This window comes from Microcaecilia unicolor, chromosome 4 (genome assembly GCF_901765095.1).
Source record: "Microcaecilia unicolor chromosome 4, aMicUni1.1, whole genome shotgun sequence".
NCBI lineage: Eukaryota > Metazoa > Chordata > Amphibia > Gymnophiona > Siphonopidae > Microcaecilia > Microcaecilia unicolor.
Window position 1 is genome coordinate 79692686 of NC_044034.1, and position 27709 is coordinate 79720394.

General features: G+C 41.5%; 1 protein-coding gene across 3 annotated transcripts in view; it reads right to left on the reverse strand.

Moving 5' to 3' along the window:
• Positions 1 to 27709, reverse strand: part of LOC115468575 (probable tRNA methyltransferase 9B) — a 134800-nt gene that overhangs the window by 7208 nt on the left and 99883 nt on the right. For all 3 annotated transcript variants that reach the window (XM_030200378.1, XM_030200377.1, XM_030200376.1), the window contains one exon: positions 20397 to 20570. In XM_030200378.1, the coding sequence (XP_030056238.1) occupies positions 20397 to 20570 (174 nt within the window). The remainder of the gene's footprint in view (positions 1 to 20396; positions 20571 to 27709) is intronic.

Genomic DNA, 27709 nt, shown 5'->3' on the forward strand with positions numbered 1-27709 from the left:
TTCTGTTGTATGATTCTTCTGCAGTGCTGTTAAATGTGTATTTTTGATACTGTTTCATGTTAGTCCTAATGGTTTCAATTTGTTGATTCCAAGTTTACCTAATTGATTGTATTTATGTTTATATTTGGCCATTTTATTATTGTTATGCTGTTAACAAAATTGTAAGTTACGTTACACCCAAGGCGGTGTACTGCAGGTACACTTTATCTCTTCATAGTGGTGGTTAATAAATCCCAATAAATAAAGACAAAAGAAAATATATAGAACCCATAATTTAAATATATATACATATTTATGAGGTATCAAACCGAGGCTTAAGATGGCAAGAAACAGATCGGACCTTTTGAAAACATTTAACTGAGAGGACATTATACATGTGAAAAATGTAAAGCATGTCCTATCACTTTACAAATCAAAGAGTTTACTAATCTGATGAATAACTGTATTTATTGTTCGAGACAACAGAACTGTTTTTGAAGACAATTTTTCCCTTTACAAAAGTTCAAAAATAAAAACAAAATATTTATGTAGATATTGTTCTTCCATTTTTTGTGAATTTTATCCTGCACCTTTATTTTAAACTGTGCCTTTCCCTTTCATACCATATTTACATGTTCTTCAATAATTTGCTTAATCAGTATACACCATTATTTTTGGACAATGTTTGAGATGATGATTGCAAACAGCATTATAGTGTCCAATAAAGGGCCCTTTTATTAAAGTGTTTTAAGCCTAATGCTGGCTTAGGGGTCCTTTTACTAAGGTACAGTAGCCCTACTGCAGGCCTACCGTGAGGTAAAAGAGCACTACCACGGGACATGTTGAGGCGACCAGCTGTAGTGTTCTGCTTAGTCCGTGCTAACCCAACAATGGAAAATATTATTTTATTTTCCAGTGCGGGAGGTGTGTCTGGTGGTAGAGAGTAGGTTTGCCTGTGCTAAGCGTGGGCACATTACTGCATGCGACCCAATTAGCTCAGGAGTAGTGTGGAAGCCCTTACCACCTCCTAAATAGGTGGCCGCGCACTAAAGGGGAAATTAGAGCATAGCCGTTAAAAAAAAAAAAAAAAAGAAAGACCTGAATGCGGTCATTTCACTACCGCAGGAAACCCACATGTTGACAGCAGCGCCAGCCACTTTTTAGCATGGCTTAGTAAAAGGACTCCTTAGTATGTCAAAAAAAGGCTTACTGCAGGACATCTTGGGTAGTTTTCCTGTTTGCAAGTGCTAATTGTAAGTTATTTTTATTTTTTTGTATCTATTTTTTGGAGGGGGAATGGGCATGGACACAATGTTAGTGTGCTCACATTACCTTGCACTAATTGGTTAGCACAGGGTTAATCCGAGAGCACATACCGCCTCCTAATAATGCTAATGACAACATTAGTGCATGACCTGCAATTTAAAAAAAAAAAGGAAAAAAGACCTATTTTATCACCATGGTAAAAATGGGCTTAGCATATGGGAAAGTCTCATGTTAGGATGAACTAAACCCAGGTTTTGATGTGGCTTAGTAAATGGGCCCCTAAGTTTGTCTTTTTAATTAGCCTGAACTAAAAAATGCCTGGAAAGAAAACAAACTGGCATTTCTACACACAGGGGCACTTTTTACTAAGCAGTGGTAGGGCTAACGCATGGGTAGTGCAGGCACCTGGCAGTAATTTCAAACTTGGCGCGCTGTTTCCCATGGTAGAAAATGTTTTTTCTATTTTCTACTGCCAGGAGCATTCCTGGTGGTAATCGGCAGTGCGGCCACATTGGTGAGTGATACTTGATTACCGCACGAGTAGCGTGTAAGCCCTTAGTGCTTAGGCAGTAAATAGCTGCATGCTACTTTTCATTTTAGTGCACAGCCATTTACTGCCCCATTTAAAAAAAAGCCCTTTTCCCCAGCCACAGTAAAAAAATGAACCAGCATGTGCCAAATTCATGCGTCCAAACTACCCTAGGCCACTTTTAACTGCTGCTTGGTAAAAGGGCCCCACAGTTCTCACAGATTTCATTTAGAACATCAGTATGCTGTTGTCTGGCAGATGTATGGTTTGTATAATAACCATTAGGAAGACCCTTATGTTTCTTCATGTTAATGTTGTTGTTCTGTGTTTGGAAGGTCCCTTTCATTTATTTTATTAATTTCTTTATTCCATTTTTTATTTTTACTAGAATACTGCTTAAGGCAATTTACAAACGTAACAAAAATGAACACTTGCATACAACCTCTATGTCAAAAACAAATAAAATTCAGTACAACATAAAATAAATAGCAGAACTGAAACTAGAAGTCCTTGTCTAATGCAAGCTACCAAACATATGCCCTCAGCGATTTTAAGGAAATCTGTAATAAATACATTTAATCATGAGTTTTTCAGATCAGTTCTTTGCCTTGGGTTGGTTCCCTTGTTCCTTAGCTCTGTTTACAATATTATTTTTGTTTCTTACTTTACATTTTCTTATTTTTTTGTAATATTTTTTGAGCAACAGCATACTATAATGTTGATTACTAGGTAACTAGAATCTTTCTCAGTTTCATTCTGTTGTGAGAACATGTTTTTGTCATTTAAGCCCTTTCAGTTCATTTCTGAAATTTGATTTTAAATTAATAAACTGTAGCACACCCTTAGCATACTGGGGTGTTCTCAGAATTCTGGTGTCAACTATAGTACCTGACTCCATTTTTCTAAACACATTACATGCATTATAAATTAAACCCTAACACTGAAATCCAAGCATAGAGGGGCCCTTTTACAAAGCAGCAGTAGGGCTACCACGCAACAAATCAACACTACTGTCTGGGTTGCGCACTCACCCAGCGGTAATGTCGAAGTTGGCACCCTTTGTTTCCTGTGATAGAAAATATTTTTCTATTTTCTACCGTGGGAGGTGCTTCTAAGGCCTATTCTCTTACCAAGCTGCCAAATTCTGGAATGCTTTACCTCAACTGCTACACTCAATTCCGTAAAGTCTTAAAATCCATTCTATTCAAGAAATATGTCTTACCAAACTCCTAGTAAATCTGGTTCCCCAACATGAGTTTTTCAATACGTCTAGCATCAATCTGAAGTCCTTTTCACTGCATCTATGTATTAGACTGGCTTATCTACCTGATAACCCGCTCTGTAATCTGCTATGAAACTTGTCTTCCCAATGCAATCTTGCTGAATTCTCTTTACTCTGCTCCGAACCTCTCGAGGTGTGAGCGGAATATAAGCACCTGGTAAAATAAGGTAAAGTAAAGTAATTGGCAGCACAGCCACATTGGCGTTTGCTGCATGAGTACCACACTAGTAGCATGTTAGCCCTTACCACGAGGTCAATGGGTGGCGGGCTCAGGCAGTAAATAGCCACACACTACCTTTAATTCTAGTGCATGGCCATTTACTGCCCCCATTGAAAAAAGCCTTTTTCCCAGCCACAGTAAAAAGTGGCCCAGTGCATGTCAAAAACATGCACCCACACTACTGCAGGCCACTTTTTACTGAGGCTTAGTATGAGGACCCTAGAGACTTTGGGCCCAATATAAAAAAAATTTAAAAAAAAGCAGAGCTCCTAAGTTAGGTACCTAAGAAGCCCTTTTACTACCGTATTAAAGTGTTTTATGGTAATTGCTGCACAGGACCTACATAAAAAGAAAATTAAAAAAAAACAGAACCCTAACAACCGGAGCAATAAATCTGGCTTAGAACAATGGGAAATTCCCATGTTATTACGTGCTAAGCCAGATTTTAGAACAATTTTATAAAAGGGCCCCTAAGTTTATCTCCTATTTTTAAAGACAGCAGTCTACATTTTCTGTTGAAAATTTATCTAAATTTAGACCTAGAAATTATTTGTCTAGATTTACGGGTCTAATGTAGGTGATTTGTGCTGAAAATCAGCTCTAACCTCCTGACTTTTCTTTCCCTAAATCCAACCCCTGTTGCCACACACTTTTTATGATCCTAAATTTAGGAGTTTAGTGAAATTTTGAGCATAAATCCCTAGTCTATTTTCAAAAGAGGCCAGTTTTGTATCCTGTCAAAATTAGGAGTATAAACCCTTTGACTATCAGCCTCAATAGAACTAGTTTTGTCATTTACACTACTCTGAGGTTCTAAGTCTCTCTAAAGTATATAAAAGCTGACTAGGGGCAGGCATGAAGAGTTCCATCACCCCAGTCTCTCCCCACTCCCCCCAATCTAATTTTGATTCTGCAGCCTCTGCTGCTCCAGTCTCCTCAGGCTACCCATGCCAGCTCTACCCTTATCAAAGGACCTGCATTTCCAATTGATGTGAAGTGAGGCAGCAGTATATCCCCTCTAAATCTGCCCTCTTAAGCACAGGGTCTCATGGACTAGTGGTGATTCCTAAGCTGCTGGGCTGCAGAACCATGTTCCTCGGGACATACCACTGCAGTTTTATACATCAATGGCCCACCAGAGGGCAGTCTAGCCTGAAGTTGACTGAGCATTTCTTATACTCCACCACTATGTTTCTGAGTATGATGGATGAGCTTTCATTTCTAGTGGTATTTATTTTACATTACAGGAGATAGGAAATTTAAAATGAGCTTTGCAAAGTATGGTTAGTTACTCTGCATGCCTACTAATCATCAGTCTAAATACCTTCACTCTCTAGCGTGACTCTAACAGCAATACTAGTCCTGGAAAAAATGATGTTATGCTACACGAGTTTTCTTAGATGTGATGAAGAGATGAAGTTTATACCTCGAGGACATTGTAGGGCAGGAATTCCCACACTTGGGGACATTCAAGAAGTGAAAACTAGTTTATATACCCTGTGCAGGTCAGACTATGGCACAAGGTAGGCTTGGCACTATTTTGAATTTTGTGCTGAGTTGGCAGGAGGGAAAATGGCTCCCCCTGTCACTAAAGACTGATGGTTTCACAGTGGGTGATAAATGTACCTATGGGCAGGGGCTGGGAAGCGGATGGGACTGTGTATGATGCCAACTGCAGAGGAAAGCAGGCAGAAGAGGAAACAGAAGAAGCGATAGATAAGTGCTGCTTTCTGACCCTTGTTGGCTGAAGATGATTGCCCTAGGAGGCTTTTGGGAAGTTCATGTGAATTATTGGCCCATTATGTATTTATATATTTAACAACTATTGCTGCCCCTAGAATAATCTCTTAGGGAATGTAAGAGAAGGCTGGATAGGGAGCTGTTCTCTGCAAGGAATCAGCTGGGCTTAATGTCGTTTTTGGCCCATGAGATTGAATTAGCTGTCAGGGGAGCCAGGGCCTGGCCCAGGACAGCAGTGGGAATCAGCTGTTCAGACTTGAACAGTGGGGGAAAAAAACCCCAGTGACGTGCAGCCTTGGATGAAACAGGCTGTGCCAGGTTCTAAGCTAGTAACAGAGGCTGCAGAGTTGAGAAAAGTCAAGTTCTGCGCAACAAACTTGGATGCTCCATATGCTGCATGGATCTCTATAAGGAAGAGCCTGAGTGTGCAGCAATGAAAAAGAAACCAAGGATAGAGGGCGGTGTACAGTAGATGAATGCCTCAAAGGTGGGACGATGACTGTGCCAGGGGAATGGTTGGAAAAGGAAGGGAATTTGATTATACCGATGTTTACAGCAAAGAAGAAAGAAGGAAAGGTGATTATGTCAGGGGAATATACAGAGAGAGGGAAGAAAGGTAATTATGCTAGGGAGGTATGGTAGGTAGGTAAGGTGATAACGATGAATTCCCTAAAGTGAATGTCACAGCACACTACTGAGCATTACAATAGCTGTATTCAGTTTAATATGGCCACCATAACTCCCCCAGGCCTGCATATAATTTTCTTAATGCATCAGGTGTTAAAACCTAATGTGCTATCCGCATGAGACCTGGCAGGACAATAGACTGCTGGTTATAATAATAGGTTTATATATAGAGTCAATATGTTTATGAAGCCAATAGGTAGATTCTTCCTTCTATGCTTCATTAAGATTCTTGAACAGGAAAACAAAGTCAAGCCAAGACATGTAGGTGTTCTCTGATAGCAGATGACCACTTAAAAGCAGGGTCTTAATGAGAGTGCAGACTGCATATCAAATACAACTCTGCAGAGGCTGAGGGAATCGGCCATATATCTGAGCAAAGTGACAAAATTATTCAGGACCAGGGAGTCTGGTTCACAGTGCCATTAAATTTTATAGACACAGCAAACTGCTCACAGTCAACAGAAAACCTGTTTCAAAGGTAACATTATATCTTATCAGCAAGGTGGGATTATTTGGGATGAGAGACTATTTTTCTCACTAGTCCGAAATATTAACAACTGTGAAAGTACATCATGTCATACAACTCAGTGCTAATGATCTAGTTTTTAACTCATCTACATCAGGATGCATACAAAAACAGAATTAATCTTCTGAGTTTATACTGAGAGTTTTGATTGATTCTTGTTCTTTCACAAGCTACCCCCACATTGTATATATCGCGCAGAGATTTCCGCGCAGAAATTAAAGCATTTTTCATAACAATGCACATAACTTAATTAACAAGCCAATCAGTGCTGATAATTGCCAATTAACAAGCAATTGACACTAATAGGCATTAATTAGAATTTACAAGCAGAATTGTCTAAGTGTATTCTATAACTTGCTGCACGTAAATTCTAAGTCGCATAGTTGAAAAGAGGAGTGACCAAGAGTGTGGAATGGGCGGGTCATGGGTGTTTCTAGAATCTATACGCATTATTATAGAATATACCCAGTCTGCGCCTAATTTAGGCATCAGCACTTACACCAGGTTTTACTTGGCATAACTGCCCACGACTAAATTTAGTCATGCGGAATAGTGCTCAGCGTATTCTATAAACCACACAGAAATTTAGGTTTATTAAATAAAGCACGTCTAAATTAAGGCATACTTTATAGAATGTGCTTAGGCAAATTTCATTTTGGTGCTGAATTTTTAGATATGATATATAGAATCTAGTTCTATATGAATTTGCTCAGTCAAGCTTAATGGAACAAACCATCTTAGTCAAGCAAAACTAGCAAGTAAAATCGGGAAAAGGATACAAATTTTCAAAAGGCAGACACCTAAATACGCAGATAAAGTGGTTGTTTGCTTGGCTCTTACCTGTGTAAAAGCATATGCAGGGATCCATACCATACATACTTTTATACAGGTAATGAGTAGATGTTCTGGGGGATGTGTTTAATTTGGTGATAATTTTATACACCATTTTCCATGTGTAAACCATGCTTACATGTTGGAAAGGGCTGGTAGAAAATTACATTGCTGAATATGCACATAAAAGTATGTACACCAACAAGACATCATACAGTAGTTATATGTGTGCTGTGCATATATATTACACAGGAGCAACAGAATGCCTTTTTATTGGGAGGGAGGTCAAAGCTCCACCCCCAGTTCCCACACAGATTTACACTTTGTTTAATTTAGGTAAATCATGTGAAAGGCAATTCTATAACTGAACTAATTAGCACAGGTTACACACCCTGCACTACACACTATTCAATAAGGGTGTAAGTGCGAGGGGGGGGTGTACATGTGGGCACAGCATGGGTGGGACATGGGTGTGTCAACTTATGTGTGTAATTTATAGAATACTTAAGTTACATGTACTATATGGCACACTTGGGCATGCCAACTTATATCAGCCACAGGCCTGGCACAAGGATTTACGCCTACATGTAGCTGCATCAATGCTTCTACTACTACTACTTATCATTTCTATAGCGCTACTAGACGTATGCAGCGCTGTACACTTGAACATGAAGAGACAGTCCCTGCTCGACAGAGCTTACAATCTAATTAGGACAAACATGACAAATAAGAGATAAGGGAATATTAAGGTGAGGATGGTAAAATAAGGGTTCTGAACAAGTGAATAAGGGTTAGGAGTTAAAAGCAGCATCAAAAAGGTGGGCTTTTAGCTTAGATTTGAAGACGGCCAGAGATGGAGCTTGACATACCGGCTCAGGAAGTCTATTCCAGGCATATGGTGCAGCAAAGGAACGGAGTCTGGAGTTAGCGGTGGAGGAGAAGGGTGCAGATAGGATAAACCATATAAAATGTCTAGTACCCTCCTGGGCTCCCGCCAGGCACTTGCGACCTGGACTGGCCACCGCCGGAAACAGGATGCCGGGCTCCATGGACCCCTGGTCTTTCCCAGTATGGCAATACCCATGTACTAACCAAGTATAAACAAATACAATAAATGAGATAAACTTGAAAACAGTAAACTGAAACCAAAAATAGAACTCCCGGTATTCTATATAATGGAGTCTTAGTGCCAAGATGCCATTATAGAATTGGTCAGAAAGGGAGAGTACATGCCTAGTGACTGTGAGCACAAAATCTTCTTTGCTGGATTTCTATATTGTCAACATAGGTTATCTTGCACACATCAAGTTGAGGCTGAAATCTTGCACACAAAATGTTTTTCATGCAGACATGGTCCAGCAAAAATTAGAGACAACATTGCAGGAGAAAAGAGAGAGGAATGCGTACCCACCTAGCCACCCATTGACCCACCTAACCATTGCCTTCTGGCTACATCGCTGAGCCCCACAGGAATTTAATGTCCTAGCGTTACTCTGTTAAAAAAAATGAACTTCCAAATTGGTTACATGTATTTGTACCTGGAGATAATTTCTAGAAATTACTTCTCACTTCCGTGCTTCAAAGTCAGAATTGCGATCCACACAGTTCTTATATAATGAAATGATACAATAAAACGTCAGGCTGCTGTCCTCATGTCTTAACTCTTTTTTTCTCACTATCTGAATTAGATCAGTTCAATACCATAAAAGAGGTAACAAAAGAATCTTAAAGCTGACACAGCTGAGTGATGCCATCACCACTTTCACTTCTCTTCCCAGCCTACTAAAGGCAGAATCAGTACAAGATAAAATGGATAAACAGAGAAGAGGAGCCCTCAAGGCAAGGATGTTTATTACATCTGCATGGTTTCACAATTTAGAAACACTGGAGGCCCTTTAATTAGCCTGGGGTCTGACACTTTAATGCAGCTGCTTGCTAGATTCAGTTCTACAGTTTCCTCAGTGCCAGGGTTCTCAAACTCTGGTCCACAATAACTGCAAACAAGTTGGGTGCTCAGGATATACATAAAGAATATGAATGAGACAGATTTGCATGCCTTCATTGTATGCAAACCTCTATCATTAGGAATATTTAATTTAGTTACTTAGAAACAGAGAAAAATGAAGGCAGATGTATTATTCGCCTTTATGAAGATATTCACCCAAGGTGGTGTACAACAGGTACTGGTTGGCATAATATCCTGAAAACCCAAATCGTTTGTGAGCCAGAGGACCAGAGACTGAGACTGTTGCTCTATAGCAACTCTCCAGCACACAGATCCTACTACTGGAAAACAAGGTTGAAAAGGAAGGGTACATTTTTCATTGTAATCAATGCATAAAACAGTGTTTCCCAAACTGGGTACCGCGGCATAGTCGCAGGGGTGCCGCGGGGCAAGATGGGAGTTCATCCTTAAGGGCATGTGCCACACACCACACACAAATCGCATTTTATCTCTGGCCCTGCCACTGCCGGAGTTTGGAGCTGAAAAGGGTACATTTTACTTTTTTTAGTGACTGCCTGCTTTATCGAACGACATTCCTGCTTTAACAGATCCGAGGCAGTGATTCACACATGCTGTCTTCCGCTAACCCAAGGGGGGGGGGGGGTAGGAAGCGGCAGGCAGCGTGTGTGAACCGCTGCCTTGGATCTGTTAAAGCAGGAGTGGTATGGGAATCGCAGTCGCTTTTATGCTGCAGAATTCAAACAGTGAAAAAGCTCATGCAGGAAGGGGGGGGGGGAAACACTAGCAGTGTGAGACCCATTCATCTTAATAACAGATAATAGTACAACCCTTGGAATTGCTTCTTGTTTCTAATTTAAAAATCAGTGCAGTCATCCCCACTGGATGAAGCACATTAAAATTAGATAAGATTAATGTGAATTCTGCATTAGTGATGCGATCTTAACAAGTTTAACCTGTTTAATGTCCAGATCCACTATCTGGATCTTAAGGAGTCTTTCTCATTTTGTGCTGCAGGCACTGAAAGTTTAATACAGTGCGCATGCTGGGATTGTAGTTTGCAAGACTACAAATTCATACATGCAGCCAGTTGGCAACCCTAAATACATGGGATAAACACAAAGGAATCCTGTTTAGAAGGAATGGTTCCGTGGAATCTTAGCAGAGATTGGGTGGCGACGCCGGTAATTGGAAACAAAACGAGAGCTGGGCAGACTTCTACGGTCTACGCCCTGATTGTGACTGAATAGACAGGGATGGGCTGGAGTGTAAATTTTAAGGGGTTTCTATGTTAGCTTCAGAACTTAGTACAAGAACAGTACTGGGCAGACTTCTACGGTCTGTGCCCTGAGAAAGGCAAGGACAAATCAAACTCGGGTATACGTATAAAGTATCACATACCATGTAAAATGAGTTTATCTTGTTGGGCAGACTGGATGGACCATAAGGTCTTTATCTGTCATCATTTACTATGTTATGTTACTATGTAATTCCAAAGCAGTAGGCAGGATATTGAAAAGCTTGGTGATGTTTTATAGAATCTGCACAGCCTCAGGTGGGGACCTTATTTCATGGAGAAGAGTTGGAGCTAATGGTAAGCCAGCAGAGCTCTCCTCATCAGAAAACTGAATCTCAGTGAAAGTCAGCTTTGACAAAGAGAGATTCTTTACATGCAGAGAACACGAGAATCCTGTAAAAGTTGTGTGATGCCCATCCTCTACCAGCTGACCCAAGTGGGACAGCCCCTGAGCTGCCCATGCCTGGAATTGGGGGTCCTGGGCACCCGCGGGACATCATGTTGCCCTCCCTCCTATGCTCAGCTCTGGGCTCTTCTTCATCTTCCTCTCTCCAGCTAAGGTCTGGTGGTAAGTGGGAGAGATACAAAAAACAGTTGAGGGGAGGGGGAGAAATGTTGGACGTAGCGGTGAAGGGAGAAATGGTGCATGGGGCAGAGAGGGAGAAATATTGGGCAAGATGTATGGCGGGAGGGGGGGAGTGGCGGTTTGTGAGTGGAGACCTGTGTGGCCGGGGGAAGGGGGCGCAAAAAATTGCTCAGACACTAAGGGTGCCATGAACCAAAAAACCAAAAAGGTTTGGGAATCACTGGTATAAAACATCATTGCTGACAGTTCAGTTAGTAAACAGAGAAAACATATCATCAGAAATGGTATCATTTCCGGAAGGGCTGATTTGGGAGGTTAATTTAAAATCTGCACAGCATCCTAAAAATCCAGGGGTCAATATTCAATGTGATAGGAGAGGGGTAGCCCATGATCCGAATCAGAGAGCAGCCAGAAGTTATGAGGGTATAGGTGATATTCAATGCTAAACGTCCTCAAAGGACTGCACAAAAAGTTATTACTTGAGGCATTTAGCTATGTGGGTGCTGACACTGAATATCGGCTGGCACCCACATAACTAAAGAGTAGTGACCATGCTAATCAAACGTTCCCACCTCCTTCCCTATGAACCTGTGTCTACCTCCCACCCAAGCCCCCTCCCCAAGAGCACATCTCCCACCCAGACCCCTCTCCCCCGAAAAGGATGACCACCTTCCCAACTCCTGAAAAGAACTAGCCCCAGAAAAGAATGTCCCCTTTTCAACACCCCTCCTGAGAAGAACTGGCCCCCCCAAAAGAATGTTCCACTCCTTAACCCCTTCCCAACAAGACCTGATCACCAAAAAAGGATGGTCCCGCTTCCCGAGGACCCCCACCTCACCCCCCACTCCTTGTAAGCCCTTCAGGCATACTTTGACAGTCACTGGTGCTGAAGTATATAGGGTTACCATATTTGCAGAAACAAAAAAGAGGACAGAAAAAATAAAAATGGTTGCTACCTTTGCTAAAAAAATATTTAATTGTAGTTAATGAACAAACATCAAACAGTGAATTACTTACATTACAGAAGTAGACATTCTACTTTTCAAGAACTTCTGGATTTGAGTTCGACTGAGTCTGAGCCTAAGCGTACTTATAAGAGCGCATATCTCTTTGGCTGGCTTCTGAGATACGTGTGAAAGTCTTTGCATGACATATGCATAAAATCATGTTGCACAAACAAAATTCATTTGACAGATTCAACCAGCAGGGGAACACAGAGGAGATCAGCAATGCCTTTTTCTCTCTTTAGCACCCCCATGTGTCCAGACTGACTAATAAGCCAGAGATTGTTTCTCTCATTATGTGGGTAGGTGTGTTGGTCATAGGCACATAAAAGAAAAAGAGGACATTTCCCAAAAAATTAAAAATCCTGTAGGACATATCTGAAGATGTATTAAAAGAGGCCATATGGTAACCCTAGAAGTATAGAAAGGGCAAGAGTGACACCCACCTGCTCCTGCCCAGGACAGTTCTGGGTTCAAAATGGCTGCTGTGACCTCTAGTGGTCACAACAGTCATTTTGAACATGGAGATGCAATGGGCTGAAGTGAGTGGCGATCATTCCTGCCTCTACTACAGTACATCACCAAGGACTGACAAGGTAGGTCGGGGTGGAGGGGTGGGGATGTTATGGTATAAGCCAATCATCAGAATTAAATGTGTAGCATGATATTGTGTTGGATCAGATACAGATATATACACCAATATATTTGTGCAGCTTTTAAATATATATATTTGACACTGCAGCAGAGAAAATAGTTTCATTTCAAGCCCCTCTCTCTCCATCCCTTTTTCTGGGAACTTCTGATAGCAGGGACAGTCAATTACAAACACTTAACAAAGACAAAAGAGAGATATATAACTCTCTCTGCCCTCCCACCTAAAAAGACTGAACAAAAGCTTGACTAAGGTGGGTACCTGGACGCTCATCAGGACATCTCTGAAAACCAAAGACCCAAGAGACAGAAAGTCTGGAGAAGCCATTGAAGACAAAGAAACAGGACATTTGCTTGTCAAAGGTATACCTGCCCCTCCCATCAGCTTTCAGACATCTGCAGAAAGGAGGACTTATAATGTGGTCATGTGAACAGACTACATTAACCATAATGCCTTGCAAAATATCCAGGACATGCACACACCATGATTCTCTGCTAACATTATAAAAGGCCTGGAAACAGCCCAGCTCGCTCTCTTGGAACCTGCCTCCTCTTGGGACCTGCTGCTCTCTTTGGGGTCTCCTGATGCCTTGCTCCTGAAACATGTGCTCATCAATCAGCTGGACCACCACAGCATGCTTGTAACAAGGACTTGTAAGTTAACCTACCTGCTACTTTGTTCTATTTTATGCACAAATTCTCTGTTCTAAGATCCTTTTAAAACCTACCTCTCGTGTGCAATTGTATATTAAATCAAACTTTTTGAAGCTAAAAATATGGTCTCTTTGTGTTCTGAGTATATGGTATCTTTTATATATACTTAATTTATTTAATTTATTGCAATTATCACCTTTGGTGATTGGTGGAGAAATTAATATCCTAAAACTTATAAATACAGCACCTGCTCTTAAATTATAAACAGTAGCGAGTGCTCTAGAGCTCTTTCCCCCAAGATAAATCATTTCTTGTAACAGGGAAAGGGAGACGATTTCAGGAACTGGGGCTATTCTTTGTTTGGGGGGGTGTCAGGAGAGGGACAGCCTGTTTGATGGCCAGGTCTTCTCAGGAGACAGGGTCAGCTTTTAGGTGGGTGGGTCTTAATAATCCCCTTATATGGGTCCTGGCCAATATTCAGTCCCAGCGGCCAGCACGTGTCCAGTCATACTCAGATATTCAGTGCCAGTGACTGGACGTGGTTGGGCATTGAATATCTGGGTCTAATTCAGCCGGCGATAATAAATGAGCTTAAGGGGGAAATTACAGTTACCCCTCAGGTGTTGAATACCACTTCAAAATGACAGAAATTTAAGTTTTGGTGCTCAGTTGGATCATTTTGTACATGCAGTTTTAGAAACTATGGCACTTATACGTGTAAGTGCCCCAATTTCCAAAAACAAAGCCCTGAATGATGCTGCTCTTTATTTGAATGTTTTCTTTATTTGTTTTTATTTTTTTTTTAATGGCTGTTTCAACTGTACATGCCATCAAATACACATATTTTTACAGTACCCTTATGTGTATCTTACAAAAGGCCCCAGATTCAGCAAACATTTTATAAAATAAAGAATACATTTTTAAACATTCTGACTTGGAACTTCCCTTTCCAGACCTAGACAATCTACGAAAAATGGGCTTATTGCATTCTTGCATATTTTGTTCAACTGCCTAAAAACACAGAATGAGTTAATTTTCAAGTAACCAGCATAGTCCAGGCATGGCAAGTAGCAATGGCAGGAGAGCTACAGAAAAGTGGAAATCCATTTAATTTCTTCCTGAGAAGCACACACTAAATAAATCACACAATATACCATACATACCATATAATCTTAACGTTTATTTATTTTATTTATTACATTTGTATCCCACATTTTCCCACCTATTTGTAGGCTCAATGTGGCTCCGGTGTAAACAAATACAAAGTGATATTGTGGTAAGATAAAGTTCATGTGGCACAGCCAGGTTCTTTATAGTAATCTAATATCCCTAGTATCTTAAGAAGTTTAAGCAACACAATAATACTAAGATACAGAAAGCAGTCCAGCAGCAAGTGGAGTGCTATCCAGTCTTTTGCATTGAGTACCAAATGTATGACTATCACCCAGTCAGTGAGAGGTTATATGTGTGTGCTCGATGCAAAGAAAATGAGTCTGTTCTCTTGAGGCTATAGTAGCAGACTTGGAGGAGCTGAGGGAGACAGAGAGGTACATAGAGGAGGCCTACAGGGACGCTGTAGAGAAGTCCCACTTTCAGTCTGGCAACTCCTGTGCTGCCTTGGAGGAGGGAGGTCTCCTAGAAGAGCATCACCCTGGTGAAGTAGGAAGTAATCCTGTAGCCAGGACCTGCCCACCTGGGGATGCATTATCCTTTCACACTGAGGATGTGTCTCCTGGAGCTTCTGCCCAGGAGGGAAGGGTTACGACAGCTGTTGTAGTTGGTGATTCGATCATTAGCATATAGATGGCTGGTGGGCGTGAGGATTGCCTGGTGCAAAGATGGCGGACCTCGTGCATTACCTAAATAAAATTTCAGATAGTGATGGGGAGGAGCCTGTTGTCTTGGTACACGTGGGTACCAATGACATAGGAAAATGTAGGAAGGGAGGTTCTGGAAGCCTAATTTAGGTTCTCAGGTAGAAAGCAGAAATCCAGATCCTCCAGGGTAGCATTTTCGGAAATGCTCCTCGTTCCACACGCAGGACCCAAGAGGCAGGCAGAGCACTGCAGTCTCAATGTGTGGTTGAGATGATGGTGCTATCATGAAGGATTTAGATTTGTTAAGAACTGGACAATATTCTGGGAAAGCAGGGGCGTAGCCAGACAACAGATTCTGGGTGGGCCTAGGCAAGAATTGGGTGGGCACCAAGTGTTCTTCACCACCATCACCACCAAAAAAATATCTCAGCTGGTGAGAAAATGCTTCTTTCTACCTTGGCTTACCATCAAAGGGACGTCTTCAGCTGATAGAACTTGAGATCTCCACCAGCTACCACTAAATGTATGCTACTGTTGGGTGGGCCTGAACCTTAAGTCGGTGGGCCCTGGTCCACCCAGGCCCACCTGTGGCTATGCCACTGTGGGGAAGGGCTGCCTGTTCTGAAAGGATGGACTTCACCTAAGGATGGAACCGGAATGGACTCAGCCTGCTGAAGCTAACTTTTAAAAAGGAGATAGAGCAGCTTTTAAACTAAAATGGAGGAAGTCGACAGTTGCCCAGGAGTGCATGGTTGAATGTGGAGTATTCTCGAAGAAAACTATTGAAACAGCACATTTAGTGAATCCCAATAGAGAGGTTTCAATAAGGGTGAAAGAAAGCCAGGAGTGTTTAATGGGAGAACAGAGTAAAGGATGTATTATCCCCATCAACTTCAAAGCAGCTTGCAGATGTTAGGAAAAAAACATAATTTTGAAGGGTCTATATACAAATGCTAGAAGCCTGAAAAATAAGATTGGAGAGTTGAATCATATAGCACTAAATGAAGAGGTAAATATAATAGGCATCTCAGAGACCTGGTCGAAGGAGAACAATCAATGGGACACTGTGTTATTAGGATACAAATTATATCGCAGTGATAGAATGGATCAAATTTGAGGGGGGTTGTGCTATGTGTTAAAGAGGGAATTGAATCAAACAAAACAAATATTCCACATGAAACAGATAGCAGCATAGAATCCTTGTGGATAGAAATTCCATGTGTGAAGGGAAAGAGTATACTGGTATGGCTGTACTACCATCCACCAGGACAGAACAAACAGACAGATGAGAAAATGTTTACAGAAATTGGAAAAGCTGGCAAATTGGGCAACATTATAATGGGTGATTTCAATTACCCCAATATTGACTGGATAAATGCTACATTAGGGAACGCTAGGGAGGTGAAATTCTTAGATATAATAAATGACTGCTTCTTGGAGCAGCTGGTCCAAGAACCGACAAGAAGGGGAGCTATTTTAGATCTAGTCCTTAGTGGAATGCAGGGCATGATACGAGAGGTAATGGTGTTGGATCCACTGGGAAACAGTGATCATAACATGGAAAAAGGATCTGAATGAAGAAAATAAGAAGCAATATAAGAAGTCAAGCTAGATGCAATGCACTGATAAAGAAGAATAAAAGAATATATGAAGAAAAACTCACAGTAACACCCTTTTCAGGTACATTAGATGTAGAAAGCCTGTGAGGGAATCCATGGGACCATTAGATCATGAAGGAGCAAAAGGGGAACTCAGAGAGGACAAGGCCACAGCGGAGAGATTGAATTAATTCTTTACTTAGGTCTTTAAGGAAGAAGATACAAGAGATCTACCTATACCGGAAATGGTTTTCAAGGGTGACGAAGTGGAGGGACTGAAAGAAATCTCGGTGAACCTGGAAGATGTACTGAGCCAAATTGACAAGTAACAGAATGATAAATCACCTTGACCGGATGGCATACATCCCAGGGTACTGAAAGAACTCAAACATGAAATTGTTATTCTGTTGTTAAAATAATCTGTATTACTTGAAGACTGCAGGGTGTCCAATGTAATGCCGATTTTTAAAAAGGGTTCCAGGGGTGCTCCAGGAATTTACAGACTGGTATGCCTGACTTCAATGCCAGGAAAAATAGTGGAAAATGTTATAAGAATAAAATTACAGAACACATAGAATAACATGGTTTACTAGGCCAGAGTCAGCATGGGTTCAGCCATGGGAAGTCTTGCCTCATCAATTTGCATTTCTTTGAAGGCGTAAATAAATAAAGCTGTGGATAAAAGTGAGCCAGTTGATATAGTGTTATCTAGATTTTCAAAAAGCTTTTGACAAAGTTCCTCATGAGAGACTCCTGAAAAAATTAAGTCATGGGATAGAAGGCAATGTCTTTCTGTGGATTAGGAATTGGTTATTGGACAGAAAACAGTGGGTAGGGTTAAATGGAGGAGGGTGAGTAGTGGAGTGCCACAGGGATCCATACTGGGACCAATGCTATATTATTTTGATAAATGAACTAGAAAACGGAACGACTTGTGAGGTGATTAAGGGGGTTGTTTACTAAAGCTTAGCTTGAGTTATCTGCAGCAGAGCCCATAGGAACAAAATGGGCCCTGCTGCAGATAACTCGAGCTCAGCTTTAGTAAACAACCCCTTAAATTTACAGATGACACAAAACTATTCAAAGTTGTCAAAACACATGCAGATTGTGAAAAATTGCAGGAAAACCTTAAGAAACTGGAAGACTGGGCATCCAAATGGCAGATGAAATTTAATGTAGACAAATGCAAAGTGATGCACATTAGGAAGAATAATCCAAATCATAGTTACCTGATGCTAGGGTTCACCTTAGGAGTCAGCACTCAAGAAAAAGATTTAGGTGTCATTGTAGATAATATGCTGACATTTTCTACCCAGTGTGTGGCGGGAGCCAAAAAAAAAAAGCAAACAGGATGCTAGGAATTATTAGGAAAGGGATGCAAAATAAGACCAAGAATATTATAATGCCTCTGTATCGTTCCATGGTTCGACCTCACCTTGGTCGCTGTATCTCAAAAAAGATAGTGGAAATAGAAAATGTTCAAAGAAGAGAGACCAAAATGATAAAAGGGGATGGAACTCTTCCCATATGAGGAAAGGCTAAAGAGGTTAGGGCTCTTCAACTTGGAAAAGAGAAGGCTTGGGGGGGGGGGGGGGGGGGGGGAGACAAGATTGAGGTCTATAAAATCCTGAGTGGTGTAGAATGGGTAATTGAATCGATTGTTCACTCTTTCAAAAAGTACAAACACCAGGAGACACTCAATGAAATTAGATCAAAATACTTTATAAACAAATAGAAGAAAACATTTTTTCACTGAAACAATAGTTAAGCTCTGGAACTCATTGCCAGAGGACCTGGTATCAGTGGATAGTGTATCTGGGTTTAAAAAAGCTTTGGACAAGTTCCTGGAGGAAGAGTCCACAATCTGTTATTGAAATGGACATGGGGAAAGTCACTGCTTGCCCCGGGATTGGTAGCATGGAATGTTGTTACTAACTGGGTTTCTGCCAGGTACTTGTGACCTGGATTGGCCACTGTTGGAAGCAGGATACTGGAATAGATGGAGTATTGATCCGACTCAGTATGGCTATTCTTATGTTCTCAGATTGAGCCCCCAGCCTCTTCTCTCAGTGAGGAGGCAGGCAAGCAGTCCCAATGCCCACTGGTTGTCTTCCTTCCATCAGGTCTTTGAGATACCATGTTTAACTCCTTCATTTATTGTCAGACATTGTAATTCTCCCATCTCATTTTTAGACTTTAGATATACAGAGAATTTAAAGTATGTTTACAGGGGCAACTTAGAATCATTTACTGTGTTCTTTATTTAAATACTCTTGGCTTTTAGCATAGCCTCTCACATAAGACGCATCAGTACACAGGGCAAGGGGTGAAGAACGTGAGAATTCATTTTTAGCATATTAGAAATGATACATGACAAGTGCATTTCTTCTTAAGCTGGTGGTGGTGGAGTGTTTCAAATCCCCAAATGAAAAAGAAATAAAGCAGTCAAAAACTAGAAATCTTTTGCCAAAGTCTGCTTGAAATTGTACTGCGTGGTGCTCAATTTACAACTCGTTATCAAGATTATTACCAAGAGAAAAAAGACCTCAAGAGCCCAACTCATTCAGGGGTCCTTTTACAAGGCTGTGGTAAAAGGTGGCCTGCGGTAGTGTGGGCGCGTCATTTTGGCATGTGCTGGGCCACTTTTTACCACGGCTGGGAAAAAGGCCAATTTTTTAATGGGTCAGGAAATAGGTGTGTGCAAAAATTAAAACTAGAGTGTGCCTGTTTATGGCCTGAGCCCTTACTGCCAGCCATTGACCTAGAAGTAAGGGCTCACGGACTACCTGTGTGGTAGCCATGCAAAATATGCCAACGTGGCCGCTCTGCCGATTACCACCAGGAACACCCCCTGTAGTACAAAATAGAAAAATATTTTCTACCGCGGGATTCGGCATGCGCCAAACTCGGAATTACCATCGGGCGCATGCACTAACCCCAGCGGTAGTAACAATTTGGCACGTGATACCCGTGCGTTAACCTTCCCGTGGCTTTGTAAAAGGGCCCCTCTGTCACTTCTAAGAATTGCTGGCTCAATATACAGTAATCATTGGTCAAATAAACTCCACTTAAAATTCACAAAAATAAACCATTGCAATACAAATATTGAAAAGATGATTTAACTACTATATCTTTCCTTTTCTTAATATAGCTGACATTTAGAAACATAGAATAGTATACTCAGTAAAGTCTCATTTATTTTTAGAAGAACCCTTAATTTTACAACAGAGGTAGGAAACTGATCGTGCATGGGGTAGTCTGCAGAGGTCGTCTTCAACTTGGCGATCCCTGTCAGCAATGCCAATGAGGTGGATGACTGCTAATTGGGCCTGATCCCAAAGTGGGTGAGCCCCTGCCCATGTGGGCCCATCTGTGGCTATGTCACTGCTTACCAGACTAATTTATCTGAATAGTTATCTGGTTAGTGTGCCGAATATATCATCACTAATCAGATAAATCCAGAGACCATCCTTCCTCTGCCCATGGACCACCCTGGCACTATCTGGATAATGCAGAGACACTCTTGAAGATATGGAGTGATATCAACTGTACAGTGACACTGAATATCCTGATCAGTGGCCCTTAATCACCAAATATCAGGCTGACAATTTATAAACACTTTAGAAGTTACAATAATGTAACACTGAAAAATCAAGACAAGGGAATAAGATGAAAATTGTTATATCTATTAGAAAGAGAGAGTGCTCTGTGATTGATGATAAAAGCATGCAATTATATATTTAAAATGAGATATCACTGAACTTACCAGCAATAGACAGGACAGCATCAAAACATTCATTGCGATAAGGGAGGCAGAGACTGTCACAAACCATTATCTCATAACCACGATTCCGTGCTGACTCAGCCAAAGGAAAACAGTAATCAGATCCCAGTTTAAATGCTTTAGAGTTGATATGAAGATATTTACCATTTCCACACCCTGAAATGAAAATAAAAATAGTAAACCTTTTAGAATGTTTATAGTCAGAGATGGGTTCATTACTTTTTAAAAGTACTTAAGTAAAAAGTAAAAGTAATGGCTTCAAAAGTAGTGAAGTAAAAATAGAAAGTCTTATCCAAAAAAATACTTCAGTAAAAGTAATAAAGTACAGCTCTTAAAACATCATCTGTAGAAATTGGGACATTGTCCAAGCTCATGATGTTTTCAGAAATTCTGACCTGCAAATAGAGTTCTCCAGAGAACGGAATTTAAAAGAAATATTATGTCCCGCAGACGTGGAGGGGCATAATCGAACGTCGCCGGCGATCTATTCTGGCGGCGGCGCAACAGCTGGCCGGAACCGTATTATCGAAAAAGATGGCCAGCCATCTTTTTTTTCGATAATATGGTTTAGCCCGGCCAAATGCCAGAGTTCGCCAGGTTTCAGATCGCCGGTTTTGTTTTTCAGTGATAATGGAAAAAAATGCCGGCCATCTCAAACCCGTTGAAATCCAAGGCATTTGGTAATGGGTGGAGCCAGCATTTGTAGTACACTGGTCCCCCTCACGTCAGGACACCAACCGGGCACCCTAGGGGGCACTTCTAAAAATGTTTAAAAAATACACAAATAGCTCCCAGGTGCATAGCTCCCTTACCTTGGGTGCTGAGCCCCCCCAAATCCACTTCCCACAACTCTACACCATTATCATAGCCCTTATGGGTGAAGGGGGGCACCTACATGTGGGTACAGTGGGTTTTGGGGGGGGTTTGGAGGGCTCAACACTTAGCACCACAAGTGTAACAGATAGGGGGGGGGGGGTGGACCTGGGTCTGCCTCCCTGAAGTGCACTGCACCCATTAAAAACTGCTCCAGGGACCTGCATACTGCTGTCAGGGAGCTGGGTATGACATTTGAGGCTGGCATACAGGCTGGTAAAAAAAAGGTTTTTAATTTTTAGTGTGGGAGGGGATTGGTGACCACTGAGAAACTACGGGGAGGTCATCCCCCATTCCCTCCGGTGGTCATCTGGTGAGTTGGGGCACCTTTTTGAGGCTTGGTCGTGAAAATAAAAGGACCAAGTAAACCCGGCGAAATACTGATTAACGCCGCTTTTTTTTCCATTATCCGCGAAAGCCGGCCATCTGGTAGCCATGCCCATGCCCGCCCATGTCCCGCCTTCGCTACGCTGCAGACACGCCCCCTTGAACTTTTGCCGGCCCGGCAACGGGAAAGCGACGATGGTGTCAAAAAAGCCGCTTTCGATTATACCGATTTCGCCGCTTTTGAGAGATCGCCGGCCATCTCCCGATTTATGTCGGAAGATCGCCGGTGATCACTTTCGAAAATAAGCCTGATAGTGTCCAGAACAATGACAATAGATGGAGCACACAAAGTTTGTGGAGCTTGCAGTTTTTGCAATATGATGATTGAATGCAACAGTTACTGTAATCCTGCGGATGGCAAGACATATAAATTAAGACATCTGACTACATGCCGATCAGATCATGTCATCTATGTCTTATAATGCCCGTGTGGCAAACTGTATGTCGGTAAGACTGGTAGACGTCTAAATCGTAGATTGAGTGAACACAAGTCTTGCATCACGTCACTTAAGTTGGGAGCTCCGATAGTAGCTCACTGTAGAGCATTTAACCACAGCTTTGATGACTTTTAAGTGCTGGGTGATTGATTGTGTGACTGAGCACATACGCGGGGGTGATCACAGTTTAAGACTTTTACAAATTGAACAAAGATGGTTCTACAGATTACATACTTTGGAACCGCAGGGCTTAAATTCTACCATTCATTGGGCAGCTTTTCTTTAAATTATTTATTTACATTTCTTTATATATTTACATTTTTCAGACTCTTTTTTTGGGTTCAGTGATAAACCTGCATGATCGGTCAATTAGTGATGGGCCATTTCCAACTCATTTATAATGGCGTTGTGTGAGTTAGATGTCAGCATCAGCTGGTGCAATTATCAGCTGATTGAGGAGACAGTTGTCTAGGAGGAACTAGTATTGACGTGTCAGCTAAGGATTGAGTTACCATATATTTAAATCTGGCCCAGCCCAGTAGTGCTGATGTCAGTTGATGTAATCTCCAGCATGAAGGTAACAGCATGAGGACATTGTGTCTATATTTTGTACAGGGTTGTCTTTGTGCATTTCAAAACATGCGATACAGACTTGTACCTGGATTACTCTTGTGTCTGCTGCTTGCCTACTGTGATGCCAATAGATCCCCCCCTTACAAAGTGGGCGATCTAGTGCATCGGCGTTATTACACGCACAAAACCTGGCGAGATCCCATCTACGTTGGCCCTTTCAAGATAGAAGCTCTGTCAGCAACAGCTGCTAAGCTGGAGGACCACACATCCTGGGTCCATCTGAAAGATATACGAGCCTACCCGAATATCGAATCAGGCCTCCTGGATGTTTCCATTGATGTTTCCAGCTCAGCAGTCACTGGAGAGACCAGTCCCACCACGAACCCCATCTCCACCGCCACTGAGCCCAAGACCACCGACCCCACATCCAACACTCTCGAATCATCTTGATCAACTCGATCAAAGACTCAACCACTTAATCAACCAAGATCATCCATCTCCTGAATCGCACCTCCTTGATCTTGCTGATATCATCATCCAAACAATCCCTGAATCTCCAGAGTCCCCACCTGAACAGCCACCAGTACTTGAACCTGCATTTGAGTGGCCATCCTCACCTCCACCTTCCAGTGTTCCAGAATTTCCACTTCCCTACGTAGATCTTCGTATCCGCCTCATCAGAATCCGCAACTTCGCAGCAGATTTGGAAGAAATTGCTCCGGGCGAACCTGGTTCTATTCACTTTTCCACAGTACAGAATTTGAAGAGCAACATCGGTAAGCTGCTTGACATTCTACATTTGTATTTCCCCCATCAAGCCAGATAAATGCCACAAGTAGTTCCGCCGCTGTTCACTCCAGAGGAACTACTTCCCTTACGGACTATTTCTCTACATAAAGTTCCTATACCAATAGCACCTTTCCCTACCACTCCTGTGAAAGTTTTAATACCACCACCTTCTCCAGTTCTCCGTAGAGAACCAACAGCTGCCAACCTTGCTGCCCTTGACGATATCAAGGACCCAGATCCACCAGACCCACAGAACATTGGACTTTACCCTGTTGATAAGTGTGACTCTGAGCAGTTATCTGAAACCAATTCCCATTGGTCCAACGACTTTGACGGCACTTATTTGGAAGGTGACACCATTCCTGACGACACGGACGGAACCAGCACCCGTCCAAGTGTTGTCTCAGCAGCAGTGACGGTGCTACATCAGTACACCCTCTTCTTCTGCTTTCCACTGCTCGATTGTTTGCTGTTGGACTCTTGTGTCTCATCCTACTTTGTATAGGTTTGGTGTTGTTTTTCACTACCCTGTTTACCTATACTGTGGACAGAAACCTTGCAGATCTTTGGGTCACACTTAGTGCCTTTCCCACTGGTAACGACACCTTACCCGTTGGAAACGCCACAGTACTTGCAACTACTTCTGTACTTGCAACTACCCCAGCAGTGCTTGCCACCACCCCAGCAGTACTTGCTACTGCCTCGGTGTTTGCAACCACTCCGGTTCCAATAACTATTACTGCAGATTACACAAAGCCCCACCAGTATACCACATTCACACGTTTGTTCGGACACACATCCTTCCAAACAATCAAAAAGATCAGTCCCAGTGCCATCAGTAATCCCACCCCCTGGGCAGACACATCTGCCACCACAGACTTTTCAACTGGCAATCCTACAGTGCCTATTGAAAACTCTGCAACTACTCCTGTTTCTCCAATCCTGTTAATATGGATTGGAGCTAGAGTATCCACTGGAATGGTGGTAAGCCAGGTTACAGGACTTTGGTCAGCAGAGAAGCCTTGACTAGGCCTGATAACCCACTAATGGCATAACAGTTGAGAACCTGCAAATGCAGGACTATATGATGAAGTCTTAATAAAACCTGAAACAAATTACAAATTGAATATAGCATATATGATGATAGAATAATAGATAAAAATGGTTTGTAAAATATAGCTTGTATTTCTATAGCAGGGCACACAGGTCATAAGATTATATAAAAATAGATTGTGAAACTGGTATACTGGTATTAAGACAGTTTGGAAACAATAAAAAAATAAAAATAAGATGTTCAGGGTAACGGAAATGATGTGAAGTTTTGAAATAGCAAAAACAAGAGATGTTTACCGGAAAAGACAGTTGGGTGCAGATGGACACCTGGGCGGAAAAGAGATGTTTCAAAATAACTAGAACAGGAAAGAGTTGGTACAAGATGATACAAAGAGTAGAAATCAACATCTGCCGGAAAAGGGAAAAAAATTGGTACAGAGATATTGGCCAATAAGATGAAGAAATAGGTACTGCCATAAGCATCTATTGAGATCTATGCCTATAAAAGAGCAAACATTCAGACAGAGAAGTTAGAAGCTTCTTCAACACTTGACCGACAGCAGAGCTCTGTGCATTTGAACCTAGATGTATGTATTAAACTGAAGACTTTATCTTGGTAAGAATAAACAGAATCTTATTCCTGATAATTACCTTTGTCTTTATTCCTACATACTGTATTATATGTGCTCTTTCCTTATTATCTGCTATACACAAATAAGCCACACTCACTGAACCACAAAGAGTAGATTAAAAACATATATATATGTGGGAACATAAATGGCCCAGGATACACCTAGACCCAGAAAGCCAGAAAGCAGTAATTATGGGAATTAGTTTCGAATTGCGGCTACTAATGCCTCCCCAGAATTGCCCCCCCTGGGATTGGAGGGAAACTGTAAAGAACCTTTTGGATGAACTTAAGATGTTTCCTCCCCCATACGGAAAAGTCCAGAAGGGGGCTAGAAGTGGGGCAATTAAACACTACTGACCTTGCCTGTACCTGGATTACTCTCAGATCTGCTGCCTGCCTACTGACTCTGCCTGTACCTGGATTACTCTAGTGTCTGCTGCCTGCCTCCTGACCTTGCCTATACCTGGTTTATTCTTGTGTCTGGTGCCTGCCTACTGACTCTGCCTGTACCTGGATCACTCTCTTGCCTGCTGCCTGTCTGGCCGTCATGTTCATCACTCCGCTTCCTGCTCCATCTCGTAAGCCATGCAGGCCACCCGCACCTAGGGGCTCAACCTCTGGGGAACGGCGGTCAGTGCAGGTGAAACCCGGGGTTGTCCAGCCGCCAAGCAGAACCTGGTCCGAGTACTGGGCTCGGCAGCACTCTACTTGGTACAAGAACTCACAGGTCTGACAGATGACTTATCAATGTTCGTAGATCTTATAGCAAATATCTAGTTGAATCTTTCACCCTTCAAAATTACAAGAGGAGGAAAAAAGACCTCAAATGTCCCAGCATAGCAGAAAGCAATCAAATCTTTGTGCCAGAATATATCGGACTCCAATCATATCATTGGTCTAAAAAAAACTTCCTTACAAAATTTATTATTGTTAATTTTCTTCTAATTTTGTTTTATATATCGTGCACTCAATCATTTTCCAGCATATTCTTGTTCTAACAGGGCTCTCCGTTTCACTTATAAATAAGCTTCCTCAGGGGACTAAGTCCAGAACAAACCAAGCTGACCTACAGAGATATAGTATGAAATGTATCATTGCATTCAATATACATAGATTACATTGTAGATGATAAACTTACTTCTTTAAAGCCGACGCCAGTCTTCAAACATGGTGCTTACTGGCTCCGTAATGCGAATAGTAACCCTAACTGGAAGCGGAACTTCACTGTTTAAATCACTTTCTACTGACGTCGTAAACAAGGAAACAAATTCAATCAGGAAACATTATCTATAAAACTGCTCATGTTTATACTAGCTTCATAGTCTCAAGAATGAAGAGCTAAGTGCTTTAAATATATTATTGAATGTTCGAGGAAATTATTATAAAGATACACTGGAAGAAGATTGAGTGCATGAAATATAAAAGAAAATGAGAAGAAAATTAACAATAATAAATTTTGTAAGATTTTTTTAGACCAATGATATGCTGGCACGAAGAATTGATTGCTTGCTGCCATTCTGGGACATTTGAGGTCTTTTCTCCTCCTTTTGTAATTTTGTAAAGTGTGAGAGTCAACTAGATATTTACTATAACATCTACAAACACTGATGTCTTCAGCTTTAAAGACTGCTTATACATTTTGATATTTTGCTGAAGTTTTGCCTAAGTATTGGTTTCAATAATGCGTGTTAACGTATGAATACATTTTAATAAATGTAGTCCTTAGATTCTAAGCCCTCTGGAGAAAGGGAACTACGTACTGTATGTGAGCATAACTTGCCTTGAGCTATCAATGAAAAGGAATGAGATAACTCCAAATACATAGATTTTGTCCATGTAAATTCTTGGTTAGACAACATTTACCTATACAAAAAAAGATAGGCTGGAAGGAATCCCAAGCTGCTGTTTTATTCTGTCCTAAACTTATCTGAATAACTTTGGATACTTTGAGATCAGATGTTCAGCTGGAATCCAGCTGAATATTCAGATAAAGTTAACTGGATACTTTTAGTTAACTCAATCCAGAGATTGCTGGCTTATAGGATAGAATGGTCTGACTCTGGCTCACAAGATAGCCAAGGGTACTTCTCAACTATCCCAAGCCACAGGCCCAATAGCCCTCCCTGATATGCTGGCAACAGAGACTGACACCCGGTATCTGGAAAAATATGGTAGTTTATTTATCTTGGCTAGTAAATACTAATACAATACAGACATGACTATTTCCTTACATCTATTTCACTCTGCAGGAAGTCTTCATTTTGGACATTTTGAAGGTGTATTTTCAAACTCTGATAGACGTTGTTTTAGTCATCCGTTATGTCATCACTTTTTTGGGACGTTCTCTGATATAAAGGTATTTTGGGACTTAGACATCATATTGAAAATGCCCTCCATGCAAAAAAAAAAACAAACAAAACAAAAAAAGCAGAGCAACAACTATCCTCGAACGAGATTAGACAGGACACCAACTGGCTTGGCTCACATAAGTAAAAACACTTCTTATCTACCCCAAGTGATAGACAAATTATAAACATCTTGTGCAGTGGCAG